This window comes from Thalia democratica, chromosome 1, assembly GCF_965202585.1.
Source record: "Thalia democratica chromosome 1, ktThaDemo2.hap1.1, whole genome shotgun sequence".
Lineage (NCBI taxonomy): Eukaryota > Metazoa > Chordata > Thaliacea > Salpida > Salpidae > Thalia > Thalia democratica.
In genome coordinates, this window is record NC_139165.1 from 49,097,862 (window position 1) to 49,119,561 (window position 21,700).

The 21,700-nt window shown below is 24.9% G+C and overlaps 2 protein-coding genes across 2 annotated transcripts; one reads left to right on the forward strand and one right to left on the reverse strand.

The window, feature by feature from the left end:
* Positions 1-13,409, forward strand: LOC145845032 (uncharacterized). The gene is made up of 6 exons (XM_082952455.1): positions 1-208; positions 1,384-1,535; positions 5,757-5,902; positions 9,132-9,323; positions 10,696-10,835; positions 12,762-13,409. Exons 1-6 carry the CDS (start codon positions 43-45, stop codon positions 13,004-13,006), a joined length of 1,041 nt encoding a protein of 346 aa, XP_082808581.1. The 5' UTR covers positions 1-42; the 3' UTR covers positions 13,007-13,409.
* Positions 13,410-15,971: 2,562 nt separating this feature from the next.
* On the reverse strand, positions 15,972-19,151 carry LOC145841517 (NAD kinase-like). Its single transcript, XM_082948910.1, has 2 exons — positions 18,553-19,151; positions 15,972-17,813 (listed from the first exon to the last, which is right to left on the reverse strand). Exons 1-2 carry the CDS (start codon positions 19,122-19,124, stop codon positions 17,222-17,224), a joined length of 1,164 nt encoding a protein of 387 aa, XP_082805036.1. The 5' UTR covers positions 19,125-19,151; the 3' UTR covers positions 15,972-17,221.
* Positions 19,152-21,700: the final 2,549 nt, after the last annotated feature.

Here is a 21,700-nt window from a genome sequence, read left to right on the forward strand (position 1 = left end):
TACTTGTCAGCAGTTAAACTTAATTGATATCTGCAAAAAAGAATGACAACAAAGGTTAGAATTCCTTCACCATGTTTATCAATGTTGCTTCAGAAAACTGCGAAGTCTCCAGGTCAATGTGAAGGATATCTTTTAGGTGAAGCTAATGTTGAAGAGTCTAGATGTATAACTGATGCAGGAGACAGTACACATACAGATGAAATAATTTGTGAGTTTTTATTTGTTTTTTAACCTGAATTTTGAATTATCTATTTGTTGTTTGGTTTTAGTCCTAGCTTTTGATTTAATTTTTATTATCTTCTATTTTTTATTATTTTTTATTCATCTATTTTACAATATCTTCTTATAAAACTGAAAACTTGGTAATTTTAACTGTTTTTTTTTTTGGTTTTATTAGTTTGTTTTTAGTTTTTAATATTTCTTAAATCATATTAGATCAAACTTCTCAGGAAATTTTGTTGTATATTTTGGATTTAGAATGCTGACATTTGTTTTTTAATAGTTTGAAAATTATTTGTTTTAATATTTTTATCAATGCTAATATTTATAAAATATATTTAAAACATTTTTTTTTAATACTTTATGTTTACAACTACAGTTATTGATTCGAGATTGAAAATTTTTAATAACCTAAAAAAGCCAGCTTATCAAAAGTTTAAGCAGAAAAAGTGACCATGATATATTGTTTTATTATATCTTATAAAAACCTTAATATTTAATTTTTACAATGTCACACTTTAAAAAATTAGTTTTATAACAAACTTGAAAATTTAGTCAAACTTATCAGGATTTAATTTTCTAATTGTTCATCAATGTAAAATTTATTAACGTTTAAAATGAATATAAATAGCATTAAAAACACAATTTTATAGCTTTCATAATAGACTAAAGTTATTTTTGGATTGCTGTAAAAACTAGTAACTTTGCAGTGGTAACGTAAGGTATTATAGTTATTAACAGTTTAGTTTAAGGTAATTTAGTTTTCAATATATTATTTGGACATTAAATGCAGCTAATAATTTATTTCATTTCATTTTACATAATTAAGGATCATTATGATGTGTATATATATATCTTTTATAAGTCCAATGATAACTGAAATATTGTCTTTGCTTAACTATTTTAACATTTGTAAAAGTATATTTAAAGTATTTGCTTTAGTTCTTATAAATTTTTCTCTATCATTTCCTTATAGTCTTTATGAAAAAAAGTTGTTGATGGAAAATTAATATTTCAGCTAGCTAGTTGCGTTTAAACATGGTTTTTTTAGTTTTTGGTTAAGTAAATAATATAAATTAAAAAGGAAACAAATCAAGAATGTGTATTTAATTTACAAAAACTATATTTAAAAATTTTAACTATTACTATATATTTATTTTGTAGCTGTTAATAACATCATTGAATCAACAACTTCAATTATCAAATCAATTTTTACTGAGAATGGTCAACTGCAACCATTATTAAATGAAAACCACGTGATTGGCTGGTACAAGTTTTGTAGAAGACCTGATCTTAAGTTATCCATGAAAGAGAAGGTAAACGTTTTGATTATGTTGCTTAAAAGCAAGGTGTTTTAAATGAATCAATTTTTTTCAAGATGTGTGCAAATATAAGAAATTTATAATCAACTTCTCATACAAAAAAAAAGTTTTCTAAAGTGAGTAGTATTGACTCCTAATTTTCTTTTACTAAACAAATATTTTTAAATTATTTTATAGTTGAGTTGCATTTAAACTTATTTTGTTAAAAGTTAAAATGAAATGTTGTATGAAAACTTATATTATTAATAATGATTGACAATTTTCAGATTATAAAATTCCAATACTTAATATGATTTATAGCCAGTTTTTTTGTATTTAGTTTTTGTTCAAACAACTTTGGCAATTTAAAAGTTATCTACAATTTATATTATCAAAATTTTTAAACTTTTGCACCTTTTATATATACTTGTCTATATATAGATTTATACTCACTTATACTTATGTATATGTATTATATAAGTATATATTTATACTTATATACAAAGGTATAAATATATATTTTAAACATATTTATACCTTTTAAAGAAACATTTTTGGATTAAAATTAAGTATTGATTCAAAATAAATAATTAATTGCAAATCAGAAGTTTTACAAAAAAAAATTGTTTAAGTTATTGCAATTAAACACAAAATTTACTTGAAATATGTAAACTTCACAATTAAACGAACTAATGAAAATTTATTTTGCAGTTTATTTAAATTAAAAATTTTATTAATGTTTAAATTTATTTAAGGTAATAAAACTAACACTTAAACAGAAAATTTTATTTTGCAGTTTTTAAAATTTTCAAGTAATGTTTTACATATTTACATAAAATTTTTACTTAATAATAAAAATATAGTAAAATTTCTTATACCTTTAAAACAAGTAAACTCTTTAGTAACACTTTGTAAAAAGTGTCTTGTTACCTTTTAAAACAATATTTGGTAATAAAGCATTTTGAAGTCGTACAGTGCAAAAATGTTTTTAGCCAAGATCACTTAGTGTGTTTAAAATCATAAGTTAGGTTGTAATTGTTCTGTTTACCATTTTATCATTTTTAGTATTCTAATTTTACTTATTTTATTGGATAAAACTTTCTTAGAGCATATTTTATGTGCGCTGTGGCACAGTTTTTTAATTAATATACTTTTTTATTCATAATACATTTTTTATGATGATTCAAATAGTTTTATATTATTTTTTTTATTGAAAACAAAAGATAACAGTTGTTTGTTCTGTTATTTGACTATGAAAAACTATTTCATCATTAATTTTTTAATTGTATTTTTTTTGACTGGTGAGCTTCTTTTAGAACATTATATAATCATTCATATCTTTTAAATTCCATTATGAAATAACTATCAACATATCTGAAATACCAACTTATAAAGATGACCTTTGTTTCAAAAAAAATAAAAATAAAAAATGCTTTCCAAAGTTAACTTTAAGTGTAACCTATTGGCAATACCAACATGTTGGGAATTAATTTGTGTATTAAATTAAAAATGTACACCTCTGGTTGATAATTCAGTTGTTTAACGAAATTGTCTTGCTAGTTGTTGGTTTATCCATTTATACAAAATGTAAATTTGAATCACCTCTTAAAGGTATCTTTAGTAAATAGGCTATTGATGTTGAAAGATGCAATGAAAGTATCATTTGATCCATTTTCTTTGATTTGATCAAAATAGTTAAATTATTAGTACAGTTTCAGAATACAGTTAAAGAAATTAATTAAATCTTGTTTAAGTTTAACTTTTTTAACTTTCAAAATTTTTGTCAGTTTGCGTTGTTTAGTCTTGTTCTAGGTCTTTCAATTTAAAAATTATTCCTTTTTAACATTTTGTGCTGTACAATGCATATAAAAACGAGTGTTAATTTACTGCTGTTAGTATAAAGTCCAGTCAAAGTACTATGCATCAAACTTGTAAAGAAAAAATCTCATTCAATTTCATTAGACTAGTATCAGAATTTGTTGGTGTCAGAACTAGCACAAGAAAGATATGTATCAAAACTATTTTCTGCATACAAACACTTGGCTTCAAGTATTAGTAGCACCACCACCTCAAGCTAATATGCAATAACTGTTGTATATATAGAATAATATGTCTAATAGTTATTTTTATACTTTCTATTGGCTTCTCTATAGTAAATTGTTAAACCTCTAAGCAGCCAGATTACAGGCGCCTGCAAAGGCACCTAAAAACTTATATCAATCTATCTTACAAGTATTTTTATCCAAAGTTTTAAATTACGCAAAACAAACGAAAGCTTTGATTTGAGGAACCTTGAATGTGTCATCCAAATCAATACCTAAATATTTGAAAACTTTCACTTTATTCAATAAAAAAGCTAGTGTAAATTTATCATAAACCTAAATCAAAAAATATTTTTTTTATAAAGCAAATGTTTTGTCACAGAATAGTTTATAAAAGTCTTATTATCACTCCGAAAGTTATTAACTTTACTTAGCTCCTTATTAATTACACTATTCACATACAACAGAAATTTAACCATCAAAAATAATCTCAAATTAACACAGTGGTAAAAAGTATATATTTTATGTGTATAAGAAACAACCTTATATCTAAACAAAAGTCCAGATAAATATACACAGGATTTATTTTAGGCTTAGCAGCTTTTTTTTCGTTATAGAATGACTTTTATCGAAATAACTAAAAAATTAAACATTGTGCCTTTTATATTATAATATTTTTTATATAAGAGTGATTGATAGTATTAAAACTTGCCAAGTCTATTAACACAGTGCAATTAAACAATTATTTTTTATTAGCTCCAATTAAGTTATTAACAATCTTTTAACATTTTTTTCATAGTCAATGTTGTCTCTTATGCAGTACATAATTTGATCGACAATTATTTTTAACTCATTAATTTATTCATTTAATTAATAAATACTGCTGATAGGCCTATAGTTATTTTTTTACCTGATTTATAAATTGCAACTAAGATAGGTCTATAGATATTAAAATGTTTTATTTTACCTGGTTTATAAACTAGAACCACCTTGGCATATTTATAAAATACATCCAACTCTACACATTTGTTCTAAAATTTTCTGGAAAATATTCGATATTTTTTGCAATGAGTTAAAAATATTGTCACACACACACACACCCTTGCAATATTTAAAAAATTCTGTCGGAACAGAATTAAAAAAAATTAAAAAATAAAAATTATGTAATAAAAAAACAAAAAAAAAATGTTTTTTTTTTGTTTATTATTTATATAAAATTTTTATTTTTAATATTTTTTTTATTTCTTGTGACAGAATTTTCTAAATATATCAAGGAACATTTCTTAAAAATTTGAGGCAGTTATCTCATAAAACGTAGGAGAAGATAGATTTTTAGTGAAATAGTCTATTTTAGCCTATTAGTTTGTGCCTCCCATAAGGAACCTATTATTGCCTCCGACTTTGACCGGTTATATCTCAAAAAATATTTTGAATTTTTTTAAACTGTAAAAAGCATTTTGTAGCTTACTAAAAACTATATAAACTAAGATCAAAAACCAAAAAAGGGTGTTACCCCCGATATGCCCTTAGTATTCAAATACTCTGTAAAACAAAAAAATTCTTTTTATATAATTTGAATATGTTTATTCATTATAAAGAATGTGCAAATTTTCAAAAGAATTATTAGTTTTATGCATAAAACTATATCTTCATAAAGTGGAAGCAATATATATTTTTTCCAACTATTATGTTAGTCAGCTTTATGAAATATTAAACATATTGAAATCATAAAATTTGAAATTATTATATGTTTTCAATCTTCTTCCTACAAGCTACAGCTCTTTTGAGTAACTCTGCCATAACTCAAAACATACAAGATTACACAGTTTGTGTAAACGTTTGTTAATATGGTATAATTGGTTTACATGGTCTGAAAGGAGTAACAATATAAAAACTAGAAACTAGTAACTCAATTTAAAAAAAGTTACTGCTTGTATTTTTTATAAGCTTTTTTTAAATAAATGCTTTATTAGTTTCAAGTTAAGCAACCAGTAAAGGAATATGAAACAACTATTTATATTTTTAAGTGATGGCTGTTTGTAAAACACTTTCTAATGTATGGTTTTTGCTTTAGCTATTGACATTGATTTTGTGTAATCATTAAAATATGAGTGTAATTGTTATAAAATAATGTTTTCAATTTAAATACATTAAAATTGTTAACTAAATTAATTTTACATCAAAAAAATTACAGTGCATTCATAGAAAGTTATCAACAAGGTTAAGCAACGGATCATACCAAGGTAATTTTGTAACTATACTAATCAGTCAGAACAGTAACATGCCCCACTATTCGAATCATTCTTGGAATTTTTGTGCCTTTCGTTTAAATGACACAAGGTTATTTTTTATCTGTTTACAAATATATATTAGTATGGTTAGTAATTTTGTAATAAAATAGATGAAAAAGATATAGTATTCCCTCTAAAAAAATTAAAGTTTGTTTATTAGAAATAAAGTTTATCACTACTCTTTAGAAACTTTTTTTACAATCAACAAGTATTTTATATCTTACAGAAACAATAGTAATATAAAAAGGTTTTGTATATACTTCAAACACTTATGTTTAAAACTAACATGTAATTTCTTTATTTAATTTTTTTGTTAACGTTATTATTCATAAAAGTGTGCACAGTTTAGTGAGTAATAAAGTTAGATTGCACGTAGTTTAAAAACATAATAATTGATAAAGAGATAACATGTTGAAGTTATACTAAAGTGTTAAAAGTGTAGGCGTAAAGTTTATCTAACTGTTCACAAAAGTTTTGATAAGTAGTAAAATTTCTTTTATACAAGGATAATGTGTCTAAAATTATTTTCCAAAATATATTTGTTATAAATTATTTGATTACTACAATGACAAACTTTGTTATAAAGAACATACACGCTAAACTTTATGCATAGAAATTTACCTTTAGTAGCTTGCTGTGCATTTTAAATTTTGAGAATCATCTCATAATTTAAAACAAAGCAATTTATGTAATTTGAGTACTTATTGTAGCTAAACAATGCATCTTTATTATATCAGTTTACTTTTATCAATTTCAATTTTGACTATCATTGATATATCCGCTCGGTGTAGTAATGAGATGTTTAATAATATTGAAATTAATTAGAAACCAAAAAAAAAAATTTTTTTTAACTCTGTATTGTGTACAACTTTATAACACGTACCCTAAAAATAACTTTTTGCACAAAAACTTGTATCGTGTGTGAAATACCTAATGAGAAATTAAAAAAGTGATTGATTTTTTTCAAAAAGATCTATTTATTAAGATTCATAAATATAAATTTAGCACTATCGTTGTAACTTTGATACTTTAATTCTAAAAATCTTTAGTAGCCCTAATTGATAGATAGTAAAACACTTATCTAAAGATATCAGAATTAAATTTTGTATGTGTGTATCAATTAGTTATATAATAAATAACACGGAAAAACCTTTTTTTCACTTTTAATTTTCTTGATGGCGTTAAAATTGAGTTTTTTTTAGTTTAACTAGCTGGAAACAGTATTTATAATAATGCTAATATATTAGCTACAAATGTAAATTTAAGTTTGAAATTTTGATAAATTTTATTTACAGTAAAGTTATTTTATATCAATATTATTTTACAGCGGTTGTGTAAGTTGTTTATTAAGTATAGGCCATTATTAGAAAATATACGAACAGCATTTTGAATCTTTTTAAACTTGTTTTTGTATATCAGTTTCATTAAAAGATAAGGTTGTAAAAATATTTTATGAACTGACAAAGTATATTATTTAGTTCACTCTTAAAAAATATTTGTTAGTATGAAGTTTTACAGAGAAGTTTATAATAATTATTTTAACTTATTAAAGCTTTTTGGTCGTTTTGTAAAGTTAATTTGAGTATAACCTTTTAATATTTCTATTTATAAACATAAGTATTAACAGTTTTTACCTAGCAACTAAAACTACACGCGTGCTCATTATGACTTGCATTTAATTTTCATAATTTGTAAAGAAACATAAGTATTTATTAAAACTAATGCTATGGTAATCCAATAGGCTATTATAAGGTTTAATAGATAAATCAATTTATTAAACATTTAAAACAGTTTAGTGCAACATTTTTTATTAATATATATTATTCTAACTTATAAAGAATAAATATAGTAGTTCTAATTTAATTTTATTTAATGCTTAGTGTTGATGAAAAGATATACAAAAAGTAAGTATTTTCTTCTTAGTTTTTCAACAACAATGAAAATATGAGCTATTAAATTAAATTTACTACTTATAATGCTCATCTCTTTTTGTAACATAATAAACTATAAAACATAAATTTATGATAAGCCTAAATATTTATGTTTATTGTATACTACAAATCTTTTAAGTTTTCAAATTTTGTAAATATTTAAAGTACGACATAGGTCAATATTTTGATAATAATTTATTATCAAAAATGTTGATAAAAGATTAAAATTCAAGTGTTGTAACAGATCTATTGCAACGTGTTCCAAAATAAAATAATTACAAAAAAGTAGAATATGATTTATAAATGTAAATTAATCAGAAATTATCAATAAATACATACTTTAATTCGAGAAAGACAAACAACAAAAATAAGTAAAATTTAAATACTTAGCCATGCTGCATAAATTACTCATTAAACAAGTGTATTTAACATATCATTGGTCTATTATGCTGGGTGAAATATATAATTGAATAACAACCAATTGTTGTTTTATTTAATTATATGCAAAAATAGCTATTAACGGTTGACTAAGTTGGGTAAAACCGTTATTATTGGTATTTAAATTCACATTCCTTCTCTAAAATAAAAAACTAAATTTATTTTCGTACTACTAATTTTTGTATTAATTTGAAATTTGTTGATTGTTTGCACAAATTTATGACCTCTATGATTTATTACGATGTTGTTTACTTGTTTTATCATTTTTAATCATAATATTTTACAAAAACACTATTAATGTCATTTATGTTTTTCAACGTAATAAACAGCATGTTATTATACCGTTTTATGAATCATTATGAAATATAAAGACTTGTATTTTTACGTATAACTTCCTGGTAAATAATGTTAAAAATAGGTTTTAGAACAAAATATCGGGTCGGCTGCAGTTGTAAGGTTTTGGAAGTTTTTCATTCATAACATTTTGCAAATTAGGTTAAGTGATGGTACAGTAGAATATTAAGAACATTTATACCCTTATCTCTAACCCACCTTACACAAACTGAAAAAAAATAAACTGAAAAAAAAATTTTATTGCCTAAAACTTAAAATAAAAGTAAGTAAATTATTAGCCAATCAGAAGCGACCTTAGAACTGCAGCCGACGCCTAAATATCAAGTATTCTTACTTTTTTTTATGTAAGAAATATATTTAAAATTATTTTGATTAATATATCTTAGCTAACTTGACGCTAATTACGAAACAAGTCTTTTATTCTCATATTTATTTTTCATATATATGTAATGAATATGTGTAGAGTTTTTTCTTATGATTAGGTCCTTATCAGAAACTACCTTTATTTACAAAACATTTAAAAAAATAAAACTGTAATTTTTTTTAAATTGGCAGATTTACTTCTTGCAAAATACAAATAGTCAATCTAAAAGGCGGCAACTGCGGCAAGTACAAAGCGCACCCCTCCGTTCACCACACCAACTCCACATTGCCTGCCGCTGAAAAAACTCTGGAAAATTTGCAGTTGAGTTTCACTTCGACACAAAGTGAAGAAAGTTCTGACTTTAAGATTGTAAGAGCTGTTAGGTTAGTGTTTTTTTTTAGTTTACAGCAGTTACAAGTTTTCAAATGAAATTTTTAAAGCAACAAAGTACATATTTAATAATTATTAAAAGTACTTTTGTGTACGATTCATCTGTAAAAATCTTAGCAAAAATGAAAAAAAAAAACTAAAATAAGTTATAAGCAAAAATTTTTAATTGTACTATATATCACGAAATAAGCTTTCTTATTAAGTTTCATTTAGCTTAGAAGTTATATTGGTAAGTCGTAACTGAAAGTACTTCAAATAGTTATGTTTTCAATAAGCAATCTATTAGTTTCAATGTTTCGTTTAAGTTTTGCATCGGGAGAAATTTATAAATAAACTGTAAAGGTTTTCAGCTCTATAACTTATCAATGATCTAATAGTTTTAACAATTCCTATTAATCTGTAATGAGATAAAACTGCTCAATTTTTTGCCAAAAATAACATTTTTCAAGCTGAAATAAAATCTTTTGGTAGATTCAAAATTTTGATTGTTTATTATTCATCATTTTTAACTATGGGATTTGAAACGGGTTTTTATAAATACGCAATGCTAAAGCAACGATTTGAATTTAATAATCATTTGATTGCTATCGTACAAACTTTGTGTAAGCTTATTTTATTACTGAGTTTATTTCTAAGAGATTTAAAAGATAATATTTCATATCTACATTATATTTTAAAACAATATAATTTAGCAAATAAGTACCAAAATTTTTTTCATAAATATTTTTAAGATTTATTTTCTAATATTTCTTATAAAACATGGTTTTTAGAGAAAGTTTGCTGGTTTTTTTTAACTCGATAGTATCAAAACCAGTGGTTTCCGAACTTATTAAAAGTTTTATACAACATACAATTTAGTTTAAAATTGTTGCATTTTTTTGGATACACTTTTATAGACCAAAGTAAGAAATATATTTTTTGCATTTACTTTCTTTTTATAAAAACGCATAAGCTTGTGAATATTACAAATATAACTTTTATAAGTGTATACACTTTTTGTCTAACAAGGCACAAGTCACAACAAAGTACGTGTTGCACACGTAAAACGTTACGTTTAAAAACTATTTCATTAAGTCAAGGCCATATTTATAACTTGAACTTGGTGTAATTGAATTCAAAAAATTATATATTTATTAAAAAATTAAACTTTAATTAAGTTCAAAGTTGTAAAGTAAATAAAACATGCCAAAACTGTCAAGAACTTTCTTGAACAATAAACTTTTTACGGTTTTATTCTTGGAATAAGATCTCAGTAAACTTACACCGGACAATTATGTTAAGTATTATCAAGTGTAAGGTTGAAGTTGTTTTTATCAACTACCATAAACTTTTAATTTATTTATTTAAATAATTTTTCTTCTACAGTGATGCAAACTCGAGTTTTACGATCTCGTTGAACGAAACAGTAGACGAAATGTCAGAAACCGAAAGTTTAATTAAATTTGCGCTGGAAAAACACGAACAACTTTTGTCACAACTGCAACAACTGGAGTTGGAAGAGCAAGGTATTTTTTAAATGAATAATAAGATTTAAATATTTTGTTAATGTGTAATTAACTGTGTATTTAGAAAAGTTCCAAGTTGTGTTACTTAAATATTTATAAAATTAATTATTATTAAGGTATCTTTTAACTTAATTTTTTTATGCTACATTCAGCAATATTCAACTAAAAAGTAGTTTTACAGTTTGATGAAAATTTACTTTATTTACTTGTTTTTTAAGTAAAATTTTTTTGAACATTTTTTGCGGTTTTATTTTCACTACATATTTCTTCTATAACAGCAAGTTAAATCAGTTAGAAGTAAATATATAATAAGTTAAATAAAAAAATTTTAAAGTTGATTTTTTTGTAGAGTTTTATTTTAGTTACTAAATACTTTTCACTGATAATAATGAGAGCTCATATGGTAATAAAAAGTGAAAATTTTTAATAAGGTTAAAAAACAACTTCGAAACTAAGGAATTTATATTTGAAATAAATCAAAACTGTTTCTATTAAACATAAAAACTTTAATTTTTTTGACCTTTTTGCCTTTTACGAATCAAAAGAAAATAAGTAAATGATTAATTTTATATTTAACGTATGTATAATAAAAATTAACACAAGGTAAAAAGCCTAAACAATCCACAGTAAAAATATATACTATGACCTTTTACTAAACAGATACCTCTAAAATTAATCGGTATAGTTTTCTACTTTTTTATGCAGTAGTATAACAGTTTAATATTTTTTACCATAAAAAGTTCTATTGTACAGTGCTTATTCACTTATCCGGACACGTTGGGCAAGATTTTTCTGTAAACATGTCCGGATAACCAAAAATTCGTATAAGTACAAACAATCAATTTTTTCATTTAATAATACAACTGCTGCATATAATGCAATGCATTATAAAAGTGTTATAATAAAAACAAATAAATAGTAATTGTGAGTAATATATAAAAAAATAATAAACAATAAAAGCTAAATTTTAGATTAATTATTTATTTTTTGGTTATTTTTTTGGTTATCTGGACATGTTTACAGAAAAATCTTGCCCAACGTGTCCCGATAAGTGAATAAGCACTGTACAATAGAACTTTTTATGGTAAAAAATATTAAACTGTTATACTACTGCATAAAAAAGTAGAAAACTTTACCGATTAATTTTAGAGGTATCTGATTAGTAATCAACCTCAAAAAGGTCATAGTCTCCCCAGAAAACGTTTATCGTTGCAAGGGGTAGAGTTTGAGACTGATGTTTTTTTACAAAAAAAAAAAAATTTTTAGGTAGAAAAAAATTGGATTTACTAACCCTCTATAACTATATACGTTTTTTGAGGGTCAAGCAAATAAAATTTATCATTTGTAGTCCCAACTGCCCTAACTATTAATTTTGAAAAAAGATTAATTTTTGTTTAAGAGAAAATATAAATTAAAAAAATTAATTGATTAAATAAAAAAATTCTAAACTGAATTACTTTACATGCTTACAGATTAATTATAATTAAGCTAGTTTTAAACAAATATAGAATGTAACTTTTAGTATTATTATTACGTCATAATAATAAACAAAATTGTAGAATTTATAAAATCACTCTAAATTTTCTTACAGCATAAGAGCTTAAATATTTGTATCACACAAAAATGTTAAAGTTTAATATTGAAATTTTTTTTGAATATTCTTCTGACTGAACAGTCCGGATAAGTGAGCGTCCGGATAAATGAATAAGCACTGTACTAAAATTAACCAGTTTTATTGTTTATAAACTTCGTTAGCCAGGAAGGTTTTTGGTAAACAAACAACTGTAGATTTCTAAGGTATATAATTACACACATGATATTTTTTTTTTTTCAAAGGTTTGAACTTAATTTGTCTCTTTGGACTGTTGAAAAGTTGTTTTATAGTGGAGAGTTAACTGAATACTTAACAACCTTGTTTAATTTCAGCTGAAAGCAACGAGGATAGTCAGGAGATTGCGGTCGATCTGATCAACCTCAATTCTCCATTACAGCCTCAATCCTTTGTTTTCAATCAAAACCAATCAGCAGAAGATCGCAAGCAGAAGGCGGAACGTCTGCCACAAGATGAAGAAGAAAAAAATTCCAATTTGCTCGCAATACCGGATTCCATATGCGGCTTGAAATCGCCACTAGATGCAGATAAGGTGCAGAAAGTTGACGTGAAAAGTTAAGTGCAGTCAAAACTTAAATCGAAAATAATATCTTGCCGTTGAGATGCCACTAAGATCACACAAGAGCCTACTTTGGCTTATTTCTCCCTTTTTCTAATCACTGACTATTGCATAAAAATGTAATTTGCATGTAACACACATAACAATTTTTTCAATATGTTGAATTAATTTTAAAAAATAAAAAATCATGTTTTTTTCTTGAATTTATGTTGTTTTAGAATTATTAATAAAAAACCATTAAAAACATTAATACATCAAATATTTTAATAAAATCGAATTTCTTATTATTAATAAAGTACAAATGAACAATTAACAGCTCTACTTTTATGCAGCATGTTTTCCAAAAATATTTTATAGAAAAGAGTGTTTGTTTCTATTCAGTAGAGTGTTTTCCAAAATAGAAAGTTTGTTTGGATGCATTTTTTAATTCTTAGAATTTATAGTATTTGCCTTTTTTATTTGCATTAGAGATTTTCAAATTATGTATTTAGTGATCATCTTTCTAACATATAAAGTGTAAATTAAACTTAATTTTGGAATAGATTTGTCTTGTAATATGTATTTAAATATTTCAGAAACCAAGATTGAATTTAAATGAAATAAATGTTTCTGTGAATAAAAGATTTTTATTTTTCTAAACTTTTATGAAAAGAAATAAAATTTTAGTAAGAGATTTTATATTGCAAAATACCAATAGGTGATTATTTAGCTAACAGAAAGCATACTTTGTTTTAAAGAAGTAATTTATAGGTAATTAAATTTGGTTTTTTTTTACAATGACTTTTATTTATTTTAATTTATTAATAATTACTAAATCAAACTTAAGCAGATCGGCTTAAGCAAACAATACTGACGGTCTACAATGATTTGACAAAATAAAAGTTTGTTTAAATATCTATTTTCAACTAGCACTGTGAAAACACTAGTGTAAGATATAACTGTTCTACTAAATTTAAATTTCTTTATATTTATTAAGGGCATATGAAGGTATGGGCTTTTTTCTTACAAAAACTAAAATTTAATCAACATGAAAGCTTAAAATAACAACTATAGTCAGTTTTTATAGAATTTACAAATTTTGTTAAACTTTTAAGATATATTCTTTTTTGTAAGAAACTATTTAACACAAACGTATGGACTGCATTTTTTTCGTCGGCAATTTTATAAAAAAATCCTGAGAAAATATTTGTTCTTTATTTTATAAGCAATCGGCCGTAAACTTTCAGGGAGCATTCTTTAAATTGTTTTAAAAACTTTGAATTATAGGACTTAAAGTTTCAAATAAAATGTGAATTTATCAATTTTATTAATTGCCTACATCTAAATATTTTAATCTAAGTAATGAGATTACTGTATAAGATAAGCCAAAGTATGAAATAAAAGGTATATTTTTAAATATATAGTCTTTTTTTTGCATTTGTGTTTTCCATAACGAACTTATTGAACTCCCGAATTTGATCGCTTATATCTCAAAAACCACTTTAAATTTTTTTAAGTAGGAAACTGCCTCAAAGCTAAGGTAAAACTCTACAAAATAACATCAACTTGGAAAAACAAGGTGGATCCTTATCTACTTTTAACTTAAAATAGTATATAGGCTAAGTTTTGATAATAAATTGTTAACGGGTAAATTGAGTTGTTTAGAGTATTCAAATACTATTTCTAAAATATATTTTACTCATAAACAAATATTTTATCACATAAAGTAAGACTAGTTTGCATAGCTTAAAAATTTCGTTAAAGTTTTGATTGCTAGAAACTAGAACTGTTTTATGCACCTCATTAAAAATATAATACTTTGTTAACGCGGTTATAACTTTTTAAAAGAATACAAAACGTATAAGTTTTTTGCACAAGGTAAAGGGAAATAACCGAACTCAATGACACATTTTACTATGCCTTGATGTCTAATTTAAATAAATATTGTATATAAATTCTGTTTTTTATATAATAGTAAAGTTCAAATAAACTTTTTTAATAAAACAGTCTTTGTTAAGCGATTTTATATTATTAATCTTAAAAATTACCTAATTAATGGACTTCAAAACAATCCTGTTTACAGTTCTTTTCTAATAATTTTTTTTTTCTAAACTCTAGAATAGGGGTGAGCAACTTGACTAGTAGGCGGGACAGATTTACCAGAATAGGTCTATAGTTAACCAGACTTAACAAGAAAATCCTCAGCGAGCCAGATAATTTTGAAAAATTGTAACATAAAAACTTTAGAAACTGTTTAAAATTGCAATGAAATAATAATTTGATGCACTTCTGATTAGTATATTTAAGAGCACGTTAGAAAAAAAAAAATTAAAATGCTCAATTGATTTGTACCAGAAATTTACAACCTAAAAATAAGTCGAGGGTAAAATTTTCGTTGGCAAGCTGAGTCCGGCCCGCGAGCTTAAGTTTCCCAGTCCCATTCTAGAATGCAATAACTAGTAGTTACCCTTTCGTAATCTTTAGGTCTAGTTTTAATAAAAAACGGGTGGATTCAAACTGAGGATTTTTGATTTTTCTATCATTTACAAATTTCTCTTTCTTAGGTTACCGAGATTGTTTTCAAAATATAAAAGAAATATGTTTTTTGATACAATTAAAAATTTGAACATTACAATGTTTAAAACTCCATAAATACTTTGATAAATAAAATATCTTAAAAATTTTAAATTTACTTGAAATTATGTTGTTCGTTTTTTTATTTTTACAGAAAAAATGATGACTAAAACTTATCATTTTACTTAGAGTTAAAATACATCCCATAAAATATAGTAGGTTGTATATAAAAATTATTATAGGTCTTTATGTACATGTTATGTACACTTTATGTACACTTATTTAAAAATCTTTAAATTTTAACAACCAGCTAAAGACCTGTAATCAATGAACTGTTTTTTAAGATTAAATACAATTCTTTTTTCAATTTATTCTTAAAAAGTAAAAATTTACGCATAAATGTACAACTTGATTAAATTTTTCAATCTTTATTACTTGTTCAAAACAACATTATAAAAATTACGTAACTATGCAGTTAAGCAAGGTAAAAGTAACTTTTGTCAATCAAGTTATTGCAACAGGCCCAATAAAAACAAATTGTTATTGGGAACAATTTAAGTATATTAAATCTTAGGCAGCAAGTAAATAAAATAAAAAAGATTTTAGAACGACCTTTTAAAGTTGCATAGACATTTATGTATAGTAAGGAAAATCGTAAGTATTATATTGCATAAGCTTAACTGTAATACTTCTCATTGTAAAAAATTTGTTAATAGAAAACAAACTGAAAAAGCTCACTTGGTCGAAAGTTTCTAAAGCTTTATACTTAATTAGAAATATAACTCGTGATACCAGAAATTAAGAAGATAAGCGATTTGAACATACAACTAACTTGTAAATTTTTTTCACTAAAATATTTAGCTCAAAAGAAACTGTAGCATTATTTCAGTTAAAAGCTATAAAGATTTTAGATGAATAGAGCTTTCACAGAAAACATCATAAATAAAATCAACACAGAGCATCTTGTCAATATAGCCGTAGTTAAGTATTAAAATATAGTAAAGTTGGACACACCTCTTAAAATTCTTAAGTTTTATTTTTATGTTTAAACTACATCAAACAGCTTAATCTCAAAAACTAATAATTTCAAGTATTTAAATATCTGTACAAACGCTAAAGTATATATACTATAATCTCATTAACTTTTTCTGTGCATACATGCTAAAATTATTTAACAAAAAATCATTAAATATTGTAATACATAATTTATGGTATTAACTTGTTTAGTTTTCATACAAATAATTTTCTTAAAAAGAAATTTAAATATTACATGAAAATTTCATATACATATATATAAACAGTTATAGAGAAAAATAAAATGCAAACCCTACTTTAATACATTCTAAGATTAGATCATACAAAACATGTTGTCAGAATTAGCTAAGATCTTTTAGATGTTTTAGTATTTTAAGTTTCCAAAAGTTGTGTGTAAAAATAATTTGTAAGGAAAGTCTGAAAGGTTTATATGACACAAAGCAAAAAAAAACTTTTTATTTTTCGTTACAATTAAACTTTAAAAAAAAAGAAAAAAAACTAATCATTTTTGTTTGAAAAAAAAAAGTATCAAATGAAAACAAGATAGGTATTTTCTACAAAGTTGTATTTATAACAATACAACTTCAAGGCTGTGTAGAGAGTCGAAGGCATTTTGAAAGTTAAAAACTATTTGGGAGTATTAAGCTTTTTCTGTTGAAGTCTTGAGTTCCAAAGTAAACATTCACTGAGCGAATCGAACCAATCATCAAACGGGTTTGACTTGCAAACACATGGAGTCGGGTGAGTTGAAGTCCTAACCAACAGCACGTCTCCCTTTTCGAGCTCAACAGTGCCTTTTCCGTCAAAAGACAGCAGCGCCGACGATCTGGCATTCTCCGAAACTTTTAGCTTTAAATTTGCACCGGCAGGAACTATCACGGGACGGAAGGAAAGGCTGTGGGGACAGATGGGAGTGATCATGATCGATGGGACTTGCGGGTGGACCACTGAAGCTCCGGCTGCCACTGCGTAACCGGTGCTGCCGGTCGGTGTTGAAATGACAAGGCCGTCACCTTGCACTGATGTTATCCATCTGTCTTCTAAGAAGAGATCCACGTTACACAGGTGGCTTGATATTCCTCTGTGAACTGAGACCTCGTTTAAGACTAGGTAGGACTTACTTGCGCAAGTGTCTAGTTCAAGTGAAGAGTCTGTCGATGAGCATGGGGAGTTTTGACGAGTTGGGGCTGAAGCACCAGATTCACTGTCATCTGTGCCTCTGAAAATGATTAAACAATGAATAATTATAAAATAACTTTTGTTTGAATCCCAAATTTCTTAATTAAATCAAAAAATATATAATGAGTATGCAACGTTATTATTTAAAATATTTTTTTTTTAATTACAAAGTTGTACATTATTAAAAATGATCAAATTTTAATTACCCTTTAAAGATAAAATACTACATGGATATAAACTGATTAAAAGTATATGATTTATCTAAAAAAATATTAATATAAATCAGTTTGTTTTAATAAATGATGACAGTAATGTTTAACTTTTGATGTCATAAAAACAGCCATATAGTAAAAACAAACCTCTTACACTAAAGAAAATAAACAAGTTTTGTAAAAAACACAATGGTTGTTTGAATGTCACATAAAAGATGTATTAAAATATTTTACAGACTTAGTTGAAATCACGTTTACTACTAACTTACAGTAAAAATAAAACTACATATTAAGAAGCTTAAAATTAATAGTTTTATGTAATTAAATATGTTTAGCAAAGCATTTTTTACATCATCAAACTTTTACAATTAAAATTATAGCTATCATAAAATGAAAGATTATAAAAGATAGTAAAATAAAACCAGTAAAAAATATATATAATTATTATAATTTTCAAGAATATCTTCATAAAATAATATCTTAACTGTTCAATATATTAAAAATTGAATTAATGTAGTCTGTTAAAAACTACATACAAAAACTACAAAAATGAAATATTTTACTTACTTTGTTAAAATACATCTAAGGCGACTCCTCAGCATCATTGAAGCTTTTCCAGTGAAAACATTTGTGAGTGTTTCTTCAAAATTGCTAAAAATATGGGACGTCATAAAGCCAAGTGACCCCATGTGGAAAGGCACTACTGGAGGCATACTGTGCTGAAATAAAGAAGCAGCATAAAGCAATGTTCCATCGCCTCCAAGGCACACTATGAGGTCAATGCAAGAGCATTCAGTAAATGTACTTAAATCTTTAGAAATTGTCTTGAATTTGTCATGATTAACAACTACATCCTCACCCAGTACAGCCTTTTCAACAAAAACTTTCAGTCCTTGGTCTTTTAAAAGCCATGTGGCACACTTTATAAAAGGTTCTACAAGATCAACATCAAACTTCTTGATAATAAGAACAGAATCAGGTGCATTTGACCATTTAAGTATTTTTCCACTACTTTGTACAGCCTGATCATCGTCTGTATCAACAACTGATGTTGCTTTAGGTCCAAACTTATTTGTAGGTAACGGACCTAACAAAGAAAAGACTCTCTTTAAACATGACTTTTTTTTAGATTCTGACATTTAAAACTAATAAATAATAATAGCGCAAAAACCTGAAAATAATTTACTGTATGACAAAAAGCATTCATAGCTACCAAACGATTATCTGAAAATAATCTCAGATTTTTTTGAACTAATATTTGTAACATTAATATTTGAAAACAGCACACAAATACTGAGTAGTGTAAAATATAACACTAAACATTATTTATTTATTATGTTCAACTTTCAAGTGTTTTTTCAGGGTTCCTACTGAAATTTCAATTAAAACCTATAAAGTCTAAAGTCTTTACAAATGAACTTAAAAGTTAAATGTAATAACCAGGGTTGCCACTCTTTAAGTCAAAAAAAATATTCTAAGTAACTAAAAACTGTCCTGAATCATCCTGAGTTTCCCTGTTACCTGGATAAATGGATAGTATAAATTTATTTTTTAGTAAGAACATATTTTTGAACTTTAAAGTAATTATTTTTAGTAAAAAAATAAATTGGTATAACACTAGAGTCTAGACTAGGGGTTGGCAAACTGCAGCCTAATGGCCTATCAAAATTTTCTGTCAACTAATTTAATATAACTATGTTTTCAAAAAATAAAAACAAAGTTTAAATGTTATCATAAAAAGATAATCTATAGCCTAAACTTTTTGTCTTCAAAAAAATTAGATAAAAATGTGTTTTTTAAGCACATTAAAAAAGGTCCTTTTCTTGACCTGCAAACCCCTGGTCTATACTAACTTTTTAAATAAACTGGTATTTTTATGAATTTTCTTTTATTTTTAGTTACTATTTCTTTTAATACTTCTTTACTATTAGTTTTAATAAACAGGGTTGCCACTTGTATTTTCCAAATTTTTTCCAGGTTTTCCAAATTTCTTCCAGGTTTTTGAAAGTACACATTTTTGGGTCCATTTTTAGTTTAAAGTTAAGGTAAGGTAAGAAACAGTGTTAAACAGTATAAAAACATTGAAAAACTACTGTAATGCTACTTTAAATATGTTTTTTATTACAAAAAATTTTTGATAATACAATTTTTTTTATTTATATGATAGATTTTTTGAGCCAAATAAAGTTTACTTTACTACTGAATATGTGAAAATTATTAAAATTCTAGATTTTTCCAGGTTTTTGTCAAAATTTCTCAAATTCTAGGTTTCCAGGTTTTTTTTCCTAAATTGTCAAATTCCAGGTTTTTCCAGGTTTCCAGTAAAGTGGCAATCCTGAATAAACTTGTTTTATATAATATTTTATTTCAAAATAGTTTTTTTTTGCTAAAATATATATGAAGTCATTATTTTTTACTTGCTGAAAACTGTAGCCTTTTTTTTACTTTATACAAAAGCTTTAGTAACTAAAAAAAATTAATTGTAAAAACTGAGTAAACAATAATTGTAGTTTTAGTATTTTTTAGGTAAAAACTTATAATTCTTATACTTCTTTTATTTTTCATGCTTTACAGTTTTTCTTAGGATATAGTAGTATATATGAATTTTTACAAGATATAAAACCGTATAAACTTTTTATTTCTATAAATTAAAGGGAAAATAATAAACATACCGATTGGAATTTGTGAATTTTTAGGTTATATTAAAGTAGATTTTTATACTCATTTCAGCGTGAAATTTCAATTTTTTTTTTCAATCTAAGTTCTTATTTATGTATGTTCACTATAAACTAATTATGTCACCTTAACTTTAGTTATTTTCACATAAGTGATTTTTTTTAAACTTATCATTCAAAATAAAAATTAAACTTGTATCATTTAAAAAGAGAGTTTAATACCAGGATTACAACTTAAAAAAAAACAGCTTTAGTGAAATTAAACTAGTCAGTGTCAGCCTGAGTTTACAATAAAACCAGCTAGAAGTAATAGCAGCTAGAAACAAACAAAATAGATTTTTCACTATGCTTGTTAACTTGATAAAATCATAGTGATAATACAAGGAAATTTATTTAGAAGAAAATTGTTGCTTACTATTTTATTAATATTTGATAAGATTGGAATTTTACATACTGAAAACTGGTAAAAAACATAATTAATTTGCGGTTTTATTATTTTCATTTAGAACAGGGGTCGGCAAACTGCGGCCCACGGGCCACATTAAAATTTTTATTCAACTAGTTTAATATACTAATATTTTCGAAAACACAAAAATAAAATTTTAGTGTTATATTTAATGGAAATTCTTCCGCCTAAATTTTTTATATACAAAAAAATTATCTTTGAATATGTTTTTTAAAGTACATAAAAAAATGTTCCTTTTGGACCTGCCGACCCCTGATTTAGAAGAATATCTCAATAATATAAAAAAAATAAGTCTTATAAACTCGCCTGAGATCTAGAGTAAAATTAGGTTTAGCTAAAATTTACAAAAAAAACAAACATGTCTGAATATGCTTAAGTTTTTTAAACAGTCTGGAAAAAAATAAACTTTTTTGAATTAGCATAATTTAAATTTGTCTGAGTTAGCCTGATATAACCAGGGCCAATTTTTTTAAATTTTGTTGTAATAATGTTAATATATTTTTTTTATATAGTTGAGATGGCACTATGATAGATTTTAATAAACTATAATGGAAGTTTTAAGGTTTTTCTACAG